Raw genomic sequence first — 15,441 nt, 5'->3', positions numbered from 1 at the left:
AAGTTTCAGTAAGGGAACATTTAGGGAACAGCGATCAGAGCATCATTAGCTTTAGATTAGCTATGGAAAAGGACAGGGAACAATCTATAGTAAAAAATACTTAAATGGAGGAGTGCCAGTTTCAGTGGGTTGAGAACGGAGCTGGTAAATTGGAAACAAAGATTAACAGGAAAAACTGTAATTGAACAATGGGCTGCCTTTATAGAAGTGATGATTCGGGTGCAATCGAGGTACATTCCCACGAGGGGGAAAGGTAGGGCAAACAAAGCCGGAGCACCCCGGATGACGAAAAAGATAGTGAGTAAGATGACACAGACAAAGGGGGAGTATGACAGGTGTCTGGTTGAGAATACAAGTGAGAAACAGGCTGAACATAGAAAGTTCAGAGATGAAGTCAAAAAGGAAATAAGAGTGGCAAAGAGAGAGTTTGAGGATGGATTGGCAGCTAACAGAAAATGGAATCTAAAAGTCTTCTATATGCATATAAATAGTAAATGGGTAGGAAAAGGAGGGGTGGGGCCGAAAAGGGACCAAACAGGAGAACTAGGAGTGGAAGCAGAGGGCCTGGCTGAGATATTACATTAATACTTTGCATCTGTCTTCAACAAGGAAGAAGCTGCTGCCAAAGCCATAGTGAAAGAGGAGGTAGTTTAGATATTGGATGGGCTAAAAATTGATAAACGCGAGGAACATAAAGTCCTGCTGTACTGAAAGTAGATCAGTCACTAGGAGCGGATGGGATGCATCCTAGGATGCTGAGGGAGGTAAGGGTATTAATTGCGGAGGTACTGGCCATAATCTTCCAGCTCTCCTTAGATACGGTGTGGTGCTAGAGAACTGGAGAACTGCAAATGTTACACCCTAGTTCAAAAACGGGCGCAAGGATAAATCCAGCAACTTTGGTGGCGGGGTTGCTTTTAGAAACGATGATCAAGGATAAAATTAGCAGTCACTTGGTTAAGTTTAGATTAATTAAGGAAAGCATGCATGGATCTGTCAAAGGCAAATCGTGCTTAACTAGTGTTTTGGGTGCGGTAGTGGACCCAAATGCAGACAGACAGCCAGAGATTTGAGATGGAGTAAAACTCAAAAGATGCTTTACTAGACGGCTCTTCAAATGCAGGACATACAAAGAATTCTTCAAACAAAAGATCAAAGTAACAATTCAAAGAAACAAAAGCGAGTATACCAAACGCAGAGCAAGGACTATGAACTAACCTGTGACTTGCAGGCATGAGAACTCAAGACTGTGTGACTGGGGCTGGAAATAGTCAGCTTAAATAACAGGCCTGATTACTCTGATGAGTAAATTACTCTAATGAGACACAGGTGAGGAGAGAGGTACAGAGACATGGCAGCAGTGTACTGAGGCATCCTAACAGCCCTCTGGCGTCCAGCAGAGGAACGTGTAGCTGGGACCCTGACAGAACCACCCCCCCCCCCTAGGGACGGCACCTGATGTACCGCAGTAGCCTCTGGCTGGCGCCGGTGGAACTCCCAGATAAGCCCAGGATCCAGGATGTCACGAGCCGGAACCCAGGAGCACTCCTCTGGACTGTAACCCTCCTAGTCCACCAAATACTGGAGACTCCGCAGACCAGGCGGGAGCGAAGGGGACGGCTGACAGTGTAGGCGGGCTGGCCCCTTACTAGTCGAGGGGCTGGAGGTGGTCTGGTGGCTGGGGATAGGGGACTGGTCTGCACAGGTTTGAGACAGGAGACATGGAAGGATGGATGGATCCTCATGGATCGAGGCAACAGGAGACGGTAGGTAACTGGGTTTATCTTCCGGAGTATCTTGAATGGACTGACGAAGCGAGGAGCCAGTTTGCGGGACTCGACCCGCAGGGTAAGGTCCCGGGTGGAGAGCCAAACCATTGGCCCAGGCCGGAGCAAAGGGGCAGGATTGCATCATCGGTTGGCCTGGATCCTCTGTCGACTTGATGCCAGTTGCAGCGCAGGACGGGCCTTTCTCCAGGTCCATTGGCAGCACCGGACGAACGACTCTGCCGATGGTACCCCCACCTCAGGTTCCTGCTTGGGGAACAACAGAGTTCGGTAACTGAACTGACACTCGAACGGTGACATCCCAATGGAGGAGTTCTGTCATGTGTTGTGAGCATATTCCACCCAAATGAAGTGTTTGCTCCAATTAGAGGGGTTGGAGGAGGCAAGGCAGCGCAGAGTCATCTCCAGGTCCTGATTCATCCTCTCGGTCTGCCCATTGGACTGGGGATGATAACCCAAGGAGAGGCTGACCGCCGCACCCAGGAGACGACAGGAAGCCTTCCAGAACCGGGAGGTGAACTGGGGACAATGGTCTGACACTATGTCTAGGGGGTGGCCGTGTAGGCGGAAGACATGCTGCACCATGAGTTCTGCAGTTCCTCGGGCGGAAGGGAGCCTGGGCAGGGGGATGAACTGGCAGGCTTTGGAGAACCGGTCGACAACAACTAGGATGGCAATGTTACCCTGGGATGGTGGCAGATTGGTGACAAAGTCCAGGGAAAGGTGGGACCAAGGATGGTTTGGAATGGGGAGTGGGTGAAGGAGGCCATGTGGTCGTGTCCTGGGGTTCTTCTGCTGGGCACAGGTGCTGCAAGCTAAGACAAATGACCGGACATCCCTCTTGATCGACGGCCACCAGAATCTACTGTGGATAAACTGGAGCGTCCGGGCGACCCCTGGATGCCCAGTCAGCCGGGACGAATGTCCCCACTGCAGGACTTGGGATTGGACTGTTGTGGGAACAAACAGTCGATTCAGGGGTCTGCCGCCTGGATCGGCCTCCCGCCGTTGTGCCTCTCGAATGGTTGTGTCGATGCCCCAGCGAACCGGAGCCAAAATCCTGGAGCTCGGAAGGATGGGTGTCAGTGTTTCACTTATATCCGGGGGGTCGAATTGCCGGGATAGCGTGTCAGCTTTCAGGTTTTTGGACCCGGGGCGGTAAGAGAGGATGAAGTTGATCCGAGTGAAGAAGAGCACCCACCGGGCCTGGCGAGAATTGAGGCGTTTGGCATCCTGGAAGTAGGCGAGGTTCTTGTGGTCGGTCCAGACCACGAATGGGTGTTTGGCCCGCTCTAGCCAGTGCCTCCATTCCTCCAACGCCAACTTGACAGCAAGCAGTTCTCTGGTCCCGATGTCATAGTTGTGCTCTGCAGGCAAGAGCCGCCTGGAGAAGAAGGCACGCGGGTGGAGTTTCTGGTCTGTGACAGAACGTAGGGACAGGACGGCCCCCACTCCAATTACAGAGGCATCCACCTCGACCCTGAAGGGAAGAGATGCATCGGGGAGGGCCAGAACGGGAGCCGTCGTGAAGCGCTGGTGGAGTTCTTTGAATGCTTTCTGCTCCACGGGTGACCAGTGAAAAAGGGTGGATGTTGTCTTGGTTAAAGCCGAGAGGGGTGCCGCTATGGAGCTGAAGTTTCTGATGAACCTTCTGTAGAAGTTGGCGAAGCCGAGGAAGCGTTGGACCTGTTTGACTGAAGTGGGTGTTGGCCACTCACGGACGGCCTGGGTCTTGTCTGGGTCCATCTGGATGCTGCCATTGGTGATGGCGAAGCCCAGGAAGGAGACAGTGGGGACATGGAACTCACATTTTTCGAGCTTGACATAAAGGTGGTTTTTAAGAAGCCGGTGCAGTACCTCTCAGACATGCTGAACATGTTCTTGGGGGGAGCTCGAAAAGATGAGAATGTCGTCGAGGTAGACAAAGACGAACCGGTTAAGCAGATCACGGAGAACGTCGTTAATCAGGGCTTGAAAGACCGCGGGTGCATTGGCCAGACCGAATGGCATTACTAAGTACTCATAATGGCCAGTAGGGGTGTTGAAAGCTGTTTCCACTCGTCTCCCTCCCTTATGCGGACCAGATTGTAGGCATTGCGAAGATCCAGCTTGGTAAAGGTTTGGCCCACTGCATGAGCTCGAACACCGTGGACATAAGAGGAAGGGGATAGCGGTTCTTCACAGTGACCCGGTTGAGGCCGCGGTAATCAACGTATGAGTGGAGACCCCCATCCTTTTTTACTGCAAAGAAGAAGCCTGCCCCGGCAGGAGAGGTGGAAGGATGGATAGCACCAGTGGCGAGGGCGTCACGGATATACTCCTCCATGGCAGCGGTCTCAGGAGCGGAGAGAGAAAAGAGGCGACCCGGAGGAGGACAAGTGCCGGGTAGCAAGTCGATGGCACAGTCATACGGGCGGTGAGGAGGAAGGGAGATGGCCTGTCTCGTACTGAAGACCTCTATAAGGTCAGTAAAGGCAGCTGGGACTCGAGAAGGATCGGGGAAACTGAAAGCTCGGGAGAATCAAGAAGTGGCATTGAGAACAGGCAGGTGGCATGGCAGGTAGGACCCCATTCCATGAGCACCCCGGTAAACCAGTTGATATGTGGATTATGGAGAGACAATCTGGGAAAGCCCAGGACCAGAGGAAACTCGGGAGAATGAATGAGGTGGAGCTGGATTGTCTCTTGGTGGTGCTTCTCCACAAATAGCCACAGGGGGTCAGTAATTCGGTGGACGTTACCAGAGCCAAGGGGTCTACCATCAAGGGCAGTAATTGTAAGAGGATGGTCGAGGTCGACCGTCGGGATCTTGAGCTGTCTAGCGAAGTTGAGTTCCATGAAATTCCCTACCGCTCTGGAATCCAAGAAAGCACGGAGGGTGTGTTGCTGATTACCCCAGGAGAGGAAAGAGTAGAGATGGAGACCGGAAGAAGCAGATTCGGGAGTGGTGTTTTGACTTATCACAGTTCTCCCACTGCTGGACAAGTCCTGGCTTTTCCCGCCAACTTGGGACAGGAATCGCGGAAGTGCCCGAATTCCCCACAGTAAAGGCAGCGACTCTCGCGCATTCGTCGCTCCCGTTCAGATTGGGAGAGTCGAGTTCTGCCCAGCTGCATGGGCTCCTCCACGGCGGTAGGTGGCGTTGGGCTCGGGGGTGCTGCATTTGGGTCTGGGGGTGAGAGAAACGGACGGCGGCGTTCTCTTCGCTGCCCGCGGAGTCGATTGTCAATCCGAATGGCCACATCGATAAGAGCCTCGAAATTGTTGATAGATCTGTGAGAGGCCAGTTCATCTTTGACCTCCTCCGAAAGTCCGTGAAAAAAAGTGGCGATGAGTGCCTCCATATTCCAAAGACTTTCAGTGGCGAGAGTACGGAATTCTATGGCGTAGTCCGATAAACAATGATTCCCCTGATGGAGATGGAGCAGTCTATTGGCCGCCTCTCGCCTCTAACTGGATGGTTGAAGACTCGCCTCATCTCCTTGGTGAACATCCGACAGTTGGAGCAGGCAGGGGTTTGTCGCTCCCACATGACCGTGGCCCAAGCGAGGGCTCTCCCAGTGAGCAGGGAGATGATGTACGCGACCCTAGAATGATCGGAGGGGAATCTGGAAGGCTGGAGCTCGAATGGCAGTGAACACTGTATGAGGAAGACGCGACACTTGCCCGGGTGACTGTTGTATCGTTCGGGAGCTGGAAGGTCTGGATCCTTGTCTTGTCGAGGATTAGATGCTGATGGTTGTGCGGAACCCGACTGCTGGCCATGCCTGACAGCCTCGGTTAGGGAATGCAGGCTGTCACGAATCTCCTGCAGCAGTTGGTCGTGCCTCCCGACCGTGGCTCCCTGGCTCATCAGGGCAGAGTGCAGTTGATTAATGTCCTCCCTTGGTTTGCTGGTTTCTGCTGGGTCCATGTTGATGACTCAGTCTTGCTGTTACGGGTGCGGTAGTGGACCCAAATGCAGACAGACAGCCAGAGACTTGAGATGGAGTAAAACTCAAAAGATGCTTTACTAGAAGGCTCTTCAAATATAGGACATACAGAGAATTCTTCAAACAAAAGATCAAAGTAACAATGCAAAGAAACAAAAGCGAGTATACCAAACGCAGGGCAAGGATGATAAACTAACCTGTGACTTGCAGGCATGAGAACTCAAGACTGAGTGACAGCGGCTTGAAATAGTCAGCTTAAAAAACAGGCCTGATTACTTTAATGAGACAATTACTCTAATGAGACACAGGTGAGGAGAGAGCTCCAGAGACATGGCAGCAGTGTACTGAGGCATCCTAAACCGCCCTCTGGTGGCCAGCAGAGGAAAGTGTAGCTGGGACCCTGACAACTAGATTGATGGATTTTTTTGAGGCGGTAACAGAGAGGGTTGATGAGGGTAATGCGAGTGATGTTGTGTACATGGACTTCCAAAAGGCATTCGACAGCACGGGATCTATGGGATGATGGCTTCTTTCTGTGCTGTAACCATTCTATGATTCCATGTTTTATATTTTCCTTTTTCGGTCACTTTCTCGCCTTTTATTCATAGATTTAGATCAATCCAGGGAGAGAAACTCCGTTCTCCCTGTTCTATCATCCGTATTTTTGGACTCTACAGGAATCATGGGATATGGTGATGTGGAGGGGGTGGGGTGACATTTAGATTTCATGCCGAAGATTAGCCATGATCTTATTGATTGGCCGAGCAAGCTCGAAGGGCCGTGTGGCCTTCTATGCTCTTAATTCTTATGGTTTTTGTTTATGGGCGGGTGAGATATTGCGCATTTGCTCATTATCCAGCTATTAATTCTGTAGATCATGTTTAACTGTATTTCTCTCTTTGTCATTCGCCATCCCATCCCCGCTTCGGTCAGCTATTGATTCTGAAGGTGATATCGTGTTACCAAGATTCTAATCTTTTATATTCAACTCAAGCAAATTTATTGTCCGTGACTCTTTATTTAACGATATTCAGTCTAGTATCTACCCTGAACATTTGTAACAGATCAGAAGAATGTTGTCTTGGTTTAGGAGACACTTCACCGAATGGCGAATGTTCATCGACCTGAAACGTTAACTCTCTTTTTCTCTCCACAGACGATACCTGACCCGCTGAATATTTCCGACATTTACTGTTCTCATTTCAGATTTCCAGTATCCACAGTATTTTGCTTTTGTTTTCACCTAATGCTCGTTATGGTTACTTACAGAATCACAGGAACAAATCCTGGCAGATCATAAACACATCATTAAATGCCTGAAATATCCGCTAATCATTCAGTTCCAGCCAGTTTCCCACCATCTGCAGTTCTGCATTAGTGGCGCTGCTGCTGGTGGTTGAAGTAGGAATACAATGATAATTTACATTCTCACAAAATGCTCATTCAGACAGATTCAATACATTTATTTCCAATCTTGGTTCTGACTTTACAATTGTATCCCGTACCCGTCTGTCACAGTTCAGTGGATCTCTCAGTGAGACCCAGCCCCCTGCTGTACTTCAGGATAATTAATCCCAGCTGATTGTGACTGAAGTACTGAGGATACAAAATCCTTTGATATCTTTTTGTCTAATATTTTCTGCACAAGTTGGAAACCAACAGTTGAAAAAGTACAAGGATAAATCTCTTCCATTTGTGTTCAGGTAATTTACAAAAGCTTTTGGCGGCACTTTGCCTGTGGGATCAGTCATCTAATTCTGATGCTGATAAATGCATTTAGTGGGACATTACCTGGTGATGGATAGCTATTTACTGTAATTCAGCGTCCATTATTTGCAATGTTACTTGGCCAATATTCATTTCAATGATGTACAATTTATGTGTTTCAACAATAAAGAAAACTCAATTTTCAAAACACTTCTGAAAGCCCAGTTATCTTTATAACTGCAGTGCACTTGTATTTATTATTTTAGCATTGTCCTATTACACCCGTACATTTTAAATATAATTGACTGTAATTATTGCCATCGTTGCAGTTTCTGGGTTTTGCTGTTGCATTCATTTTCAGTTCTAGATATAATGGATATTCTAACCAGGAGCAGGAGTACAAGCGGGATTTCCCCCCTCCCTAACACAGGGGCACAGAAGTTAATTTCCCCGGTCCAAATGCTGACTGATCCCGGGGCACGAAGGCATCCTGAGAGGTTCTGTTCCGTTGTGTCCCTGATACCTCGGACGGTGCTTTTGTCTGCTTGTCTAAATATAGATCGATCATTTAATCACTCATTGATCAAACATCTTTTAATTTAATGATATATTTATTCCCATTTCATTTATTGATTCCACAATGTATTCCGATTATTCTTACAATGAACCCTGTACTCAGCTCCACATGTAAAAGAATTAGAATATATCATTGAATTTCGCCAATGAATTGCATATTTCACCCCGAATTCCATCAAATTGCAATTTTTTCCCCAGCCTGATGTATAATTTCCCTGTTATTTCCCTTGCTCACAGTGAACCTAGTGACGATTTTGATCCTGTCTCGGGGAAAGTGCGGTCTCTCCAAATGTGTCACTCGCTACTTGGTGGCCATGGCAGCAGCGGATCTACTGGTCATTATATTGGACCTGATATTGAGGCACATTCCGATTGTTTATTGGGTACACTTTGATTTCGTGCGGTCCATCCCCGTGTGTAATATCCACGCCGTTCTGCTTTATGCAGCCACAGACTGTTCTGTCTGGTTCACCATCACTTTCACCTTCGATCGATTTGTGGCCATTTGTTGGCAGAAGCTGAAAACTAAATATTGCACCGAGAAAACGGCGACTGTGGTTCTGGGAACAGTGACTGTGCTGAGCGCTTTAAAGAACATTTTCTGGTATTTTATGTTCACAGATCAATATTACCTTGCGAATCTCCCCTGGTTTTGTGCTGTAACACTGGGTGTTTTGCAATCTCGGATCTGGGCAGTAATCGAGTTCCTTCATTATGTTCTCACCCCGGGGGTCCCATTTGTTCTAATTCTGCTACTCAATGCTGTCACGGTCAGACACATTTTAGTGGCCAGCAGAGCCCGCAGGAGACTCCGGGGTCCCAGCAGTGGGGAGAGTCCCAGAGACCCAGAGATGGAGAGCCGCAGGAAATCGATCATTTTACTATTTGTTATCTCGGGCAATTTCATCCTTTTATGGGCAGTGTTTATGGTTTATTTTATATGGTACCGGATGAGGTATTTGGGGTATGGCTCCGTATATCTACCATATTATGTAAGGGAAGTGGGATTCGGGCTGCAGCTGCTGAGTTGCTGCACAAACACTGGGATTTATGCCGTGACCCAGACTAAGTTCAGAGAGCAGTTGAAGAATGTGGGGAAATATCCCTTTACTCGGTTTGTAAAATTCATTAAAGGATGAGAAGAAGCGGAGACTTTGCAGCCTGAGAGCTCCCTGGGTCTGATATTCTGCTGAGCCACTCGCTCCCGGGCCGCCACGGGGCCGGTAATTGGGGATATTCACATGTTCACTCACAACCTGCCTACACTGGGCTCCCTGGGGATGATATTGTGGTGAGCCACGCTCACGCAGGCCACCGTCCCATGGGGCCGGTGATCGGAGACATTCACACACTCACTCACACATTGTCTACACTGGGCTCCCTGGGTCAGATATTGTGGTGAGCCGCTCTCCCCCAGGCCTCGGGGCCAGTGATCTGGGACATTCATACACTCACTCACGCACTGTCTACACTGGGCTCCCTGGTCCTGATATTGTGGTTAGCCACACGCCCTCAGGCCTCCACGGGGCTCGTGATCGGGGTCATTCACAAACTCACTCACACACTGTCTACACTGGGCTCACTGGGGTTGATATTGTAGTGAGCCGCTCTCACCCATGCTGCCCTCCCATGGGGTTGGTGATCGGGGACTTGAAACATTGAAGATAGGAGCAGGAGTAGGCCATTCGGTCCATCGAGTCTGCTCCACCATTCAATGCGATGAAGGCTGATCATCCAAATTCAGTACCCGGTCCCTGCTTTCTCCCCATACTCTTTGATCCCTTTAGACTTAAGAAATATATCCTACACCTTCTTGAATATATTTAATGAACTGGCCTCCACCCCCTTCTATGGTAGAGGTTCACCACTCTCTGGGTGAAGAAATTCCTCCTCATTTCTGTCCTAAATGGCCTACCCTTTATCCTTAGACTGTGTCCCCTGGTTCTGGACTCCCCGACTATCGGAACATCCTTCCTGCATCTAGTCTGTCCATTCCTGTCAGAATTTTATAAGTTTCAATGAGATCACCTCTCATTCTTCTAAACATGTCCAATCGACCCAATCTCTCCTCATACGTCATTCCTGCCATCCCAGGTATCAAACTGGTGAATCTTCGCTGAACTCCTTCCATGGCAAGAACATCCTTCCTCAGATAAGGCAAACAAAACTGCACACAATACTCAAGATGTGGTCTCACCAAGTCCCTGTACAACTGCAGCAAGACATCCTTGTCCCTCTCGCTACGAAGGCCAACATACCATTTGCCTTCTTAACCGCCTGCTGCACCTGCATGCTTACCTTCAGCGACTGGTGCACAAGGACACCCAGGTCTCGTTGCACTTCCCCTTCTCCCAATCTATTGCCATTTAGATAATAATCTGCCTTCCTGTTTTTACCACCAAAGTGGACAACCTCACATTTATCCACGTTATATTGCATTTGCCATGTTTCTGCGCAATCACCCAACATGTCCAAATCATCCTGGAGTTTCTCAACATCCTTCTCAAAGCACACAAGCCCACGCAGCTTTGTGTCATCTGCAAATTTGGAGATATTACATCTAGTTCCCTTGTCTAGATCATCAATATGTATTGTGAATAGCTGGGGTCCAAGGATGAACACCTGCGGTACCCCACTAGTCACTGCCTGCCACTCGGAAATGGACCCATTTATTCCAACTCTTTGCTATCTGTCTGCCAACCAGTTCTCTATTCAACTCAATACATTACCCCCAATCCCATGTGCCTTAATCTTACACGCTAATCTCTCTGTGCTGTGATAGAGAGAGACTAGGAGCGAGAAAGAAAGGTGTGTAACTCTGTGCTGTGATAGAGAGAGACTAGCAGCGAGAGAGAAAGGTGTGTAACACTGTGCTGTGATAGAGAGAGACTAGGAGCGAGAGGGAAAGGTGTGTAACTCTGTGCAGTGATAGAGCCTAGGAGCGAGAGAGAAAGGGGTGTATCTCTCTGCTGTGATAGAGACTAGGAGCGAGAGAGACAGTGTGTAACTCTGTGCTGTGATAGAGAGAGACTAGGAGTGAGAGAGAAAGGTGTGTAAATCTGTGCTGTGATAGAGAGAGACTAGGAGCGAGAGAGAAAGGTGTGTAAATCTGTGCAGTGATAGAGAGAGACTAGGAGCGAGAGAGAAAGGTGTGTAACTCTGCTGTGAAAGAGAGAGACTAGGAGCGAGAGAGAAAGGTGTGTAACTCTGTGCAGTGATAGAGACTAGGAGCGAGAGAGAAAGGTGTGTATCTCTCTGCTGTGATAGAGACTAGGAGCTAGAGAGAAAGGTGTGTAACTCTGTGCAGTGATAGAGAGAGACAAGGAGCGAGAGAGAAAGGTGTGTAACTCTGCGCACTGATCGAGAGAGACTAGGAGCGAGAGAGAAAGGTGTGTAACTCTGTGCTGTGATAGAGAGAGACTAGGAGTGAGAGAGAAGGTTGTGTAACTTTGTGCAGTGATAGAGACTAGGATCGAGAGAGAAAGGTGTGTAACTCTTTGCAGTGACAGAGAGATAAAGGTGTGTAACTCTGTGCTGTGATAGAGAGAGACTAGCAGCGAGAGAGAAAGGTGTGTAACTCTGTGCAGTGATAGAGACTAGGAGCGAGAGAGAAAGGTGTTTAACTCTATGCAGTGATAGAGAGAGACCGGGAGCGAGAGAGAAAGGTGTGTAACTCTGTGCAGTGATCGAGAGAGACTAGGAGGGAGAGAGAAAGGTGTGTAACTCTGTGCTGTGACAGAGAGAGACTAGGAGCGAGAGAGAAAGGTGTGTAACTCTGTGCTGTGATAGAGAGAGACAAGGAGCGAGAGAGAAAGGTGTGTAACTCTGTGCAGTGATAGAGAGAGACTAGGAGCGAGAGAGGAAGGTGTGTAACTCTGTGCTGTGATAGAGAGAGACTAGGAGCGAGAGAGAAAGGTTTGTAAGTCTGTGCAGTGATAGAGACTAGGATCGAGAGAGAAAGGTGTGTAACTCTGTGCTGTGATAGAGAGAGACTAGGAGCGGGAGAGAAAGGTGTGTAATTCTGTGCTGTGATAGAGAGACTAGGAGCGAGAGTGAAAGGTGTGTAACTCTGTGCTGTGATAGAGAGAGACTTGGAGCGAGAGAGAAAGGGGTGTATCTCTGTGCTGTGATAGAGAGAGACAAGGAGCGAGATTGAAAGGTGTGTAACTCTGTGTTGTGATAGAGAGAGACTAGGAGCGAGAGAGAAATGTGTGTAGCTCTGTGCATTGATTGAGAGAGACTAGGAGCAAGAGAAAGGTGTGCACCATTCTGCTGTGATAGAGAGAGACTAGGAGCGAGAGAGACAGGTGTGTAACTCTGTGCTGTGATAGAGAGAGACTAGGAGCGAGAGAGAAAGGTGTGTAAATCTGTGCTGTGATAGAGAGAGGCTAGGAGCGAGAGAGAGAGGTGTGTAACTCTGTGCAGTGATAGAGAGAGACCAGGAGCGAGAGAGAAAGGTGTGTAACTCTGTGCTGTGATGGAGACTAGGAGCGAGAAAGAAAGGTTTGTATCTCTGTGCTGTGATAGAGAGAGATTAGGAGCGAGAGAGAAATGTGAGTAACTCTGTGCTGTGATAGAGAGAGACTAGGAGCGAGAGAGAAAGGTGTGTAAATCTTTGCAGTGATAGAGAGAGACTAGGAGCGAGAGAGAAATGTGTGTAACTATGTGCTGCGATAGAGAGAGACTAGGAGCGAGAGAGAAAGGTCTGTATCTCTGTGCTGTGACAGAGACTAGGAGCGAGAGAGAAAGGTGTGTAACTCTGTGCAGTGATAGAGAGAGACTAGGAGCGAGAGAGATAGGTGTGTAGCTCTGTGCAGTGATAGAGACTAGGAGCGAGAGAGAGAGGTGTGTAACTCTGTGCTGTGATAGAGAGAGACTAGGAGTGAGAGAGAAAGGTGTATAACTCTGTGCAGTGATAGCGAGAGACCAGGAGCGAGAGAGAAAGGTGTGTAACTCTGTGCTGTGATAGAGACTAGGAGCGAGAGAGAAAGGTGTGTAACCCTGTGCTGTAATAGAGTGACTAGGAGCGAGAAAGAAAGGTTTGTATCTCTGTGCTGTGATAGAGAGAGATTAGGAGCGAGAGAGAAATGTGAGTAACTCTGTGCTGTGATAGAGAGAGACTAGGAGCGAGAGAGAAAGGTGTGTAAATCTGTGCAGTGATAGAGAGAGACTAGGAGCGAGAGAGAGAGGTGTGTAACTATGTGCTGTGATAGAGAGAGACTAGGAGCGAGAGAGAAAGGTCTGTATCTCTGTGCTGTGAAAGAGACTAGGAGCGAGAGAGAAAGGTGTGTAACGCTGTGCAGTGATAGAGAGAGACTAGGAGCGAGAGAGATAGGTGTGTAGCTCTGTGCAGTGGTAGAGACTAGGAGCGAGAGAGAAAGGTGTTTAACTCTATGCAGTGATAGAGAGAGACCAGGAGCGAGAGAGAAATGTGTGTAACTCTGTGCTGTGATAGAGGGAGACTAGGAGCGAGAGAGAAAGGTTTGTAACTCTGTGCTGTGATAGAGAGACTAGGAGCGAGAGAGAAAGGTGTGTAACTCTGTGCTGTGATAGAGAGAGACAAGGAGCGAGAGACAAAGGTGTGTAACTCTGTGCAGTGATAGAGAGAGACTAGGAGCGAGAGAGAAAGGTGTGTAACTCTGTGCAGTGATCGAGAGAGACTAGGAGCGAGAGAGAAAGGTGTGTAACTCTGTGCAGTGATCGAGAGAGACTCGGAGCGAGAGAGAAAGGTGTGTAACTCTGTGCTGTGATAGAGAGAGACTAGGAGCGAGAGAGAAAGGTATGTAACTCTGTGCTGTGATAGAGAGAGACAAGGAGCGAGAGAGAAAGGTGTGTAACTCTGAGCAGTTGTAAGAAGTCACACAACACCAGGTTATAGTCCAACAGCTTTATTTGAAATCACAAGCTCTTTGAGCGCTGCTCATTCTTCAGGTGAAGTGGAGAAATGCATAAAGACACAGCTTATATAGTCAGAGAATCATGTCAGATGTGTCTTTATGCATTTCTCCACTTCATCTGAAGAAGGAGCAGCGCTCCGAAAGCTTGTGATTTCAAATAAAGCTGTTGGACTATAACCTGGTGTTGTGTGACTTCTTACATTTGTCCACCCCAGTCCAACTCCGGCTTCTCCACACCATTCTGAGCAGTGATAGAGACTAGGAGGGAGAGAAAAAGGTGTGTAACTCTGTGCAGTGATAGAGAGAGACGAGGAGCGAGAGAGAAAGGTGTGTAACTCCGTGCTGTGATCGAGAGAGACCAGGAGCGAGAGAGAAAGGTGTGTATCTCTGTGCTGTGATAGAGAGAGACTAGGAGCGAGAAAGGTGTGTAACTCTCTGCTGTGATAGAGAGAGACTAGGAGCGAGAGAGAAAGTTTTGTATCTCTGTGCTGTGATAGAGAGAGACTAGGAGCGAGAGAGAAAGGTGTGTAACTCTGTGCTGTGATCGAGAGGGACTAGGAGTGAGAGAGAAAGGCATGTAACTCTGTGCTGTGATAGAGACTAGGAGCGAGAGAGAAAGGTGTGTAACTGTGCTGTGATAGAGAGAGACTAGGAGCGAGAGAGAAAGGTGTGTAACTCTGTGCTGTGATAGAGAGAGACTAGGAGCGAGAGAGAAAGGTGTGTAACTCTGTGCTGTGATAGAGAGAGACTAGGAGCGAGAGAGAAAGGTGTTTAACATTGTGCTGTGATAGAGAGAGAATAGAAGCGAGAGAGAACGGTGTGTAACTCTGTGCTGTGATAGAAAGAGACTAGGAGTGAGAGAGAAAGGTGTGTAAATCTGTGCTGTGATAGAGAGAGACTAGGAGCGAGAGTGAATGGTTTGTAACTGTGCTGTGATAGAGAGAGACTAGGAGCGAGAGAGAAAGGTGTGTAACTCTGTGCAGTGATAGAGAGAGACTCGGAGCGAGAGAGAAAGGTGTGTAACTCTGTGCTGTGATAGAGAGAGACTAGTAGCGAGAGAGAAAGGTGTGTAACTCTGCTGTGAAAGAGAGAGACTAGGAGCGAGAGAGAAAGGTGTGTAACTCTGTGCAGTGATAGAGACTAGGAGCGAGAGAGAAAGGTGTGTAACTCTGTGCTTTGATAGAGAGAGACAAGGAGCGAGAGAGAAAGGTGTGTAACTCTGCGCACTGATCGAGAGAGACTAGGAGCGAGAGAGAAAGGTGTGTAACTCTATGCTGTGATAGAGACTAGGAGCGAGAGAGACAGTGTGTAACTCTGTGCTGTGATAGAGAGAGACTAGGAGTGAGAGAGAAAGGTGTGTAAATCTGTGCTGTGATAGAGAGAGACTAGGAGCGAGAGAGAAAGGTGTGTAACTCTGTGCAGTGATAGAGAGAGACTAGGATCGAGAGAGAAAGGTGTGTAACTCTGTGCTGTGATAGAGAGAGACTAGTAGCGAGAGAGAAAGGTGTGTAACTCTGCTGTGAAAGAGAGAGACTAGGAGCG

General features: G+C 48.4%; 1 protein-coding gene across 1 annotated transcript; it reads left to right on the top strand.

The window, feature by feature from the left end:
- Window positions 1–8,205: 8,205 nt before the first annotated feature.
- On the top strand, window positions 8,206–9,166 carry LOC147083631 (putative G protein-coupled receptor 139). Its single transcript, XM_085980154.1, has one exon. The coding sequence runs from the start codon at window positions 8,317–8,319 to the stop codon at window positions 9,139–9,141; it is 825 nt and encodes a 274-aa protein (XP_085836280.1). The 5' UTR covers window positions 8,206–8,316; the 3' UTR covers window positions 9,142–9,166.
- The last annotated feature ends 6,275 nt before the right edge of the window (window positions 9,167–15,441 follow it).

This window comes from Somniosus microcephalus, unplaced genomic scaffold (assembly GCF_052327205.1).
Source record: "Somniosus microcephalus isolate GS21.2 unplaced genomic scaffold, FLI_Smic_1.0 scaffold54, whole genome shotgun sequence".
NCBI lineage: Eukaryota > Metazoa > Chordata > Chondrichthyes > Squaliformes > Somniosidae > Somniosus > Somniosus microcephalus.
The sequence above is the reverse complement of the archived record's forward strand: the minus strand, read 5'-3'. Positions and strand labels throughout refer to the sequence as shown.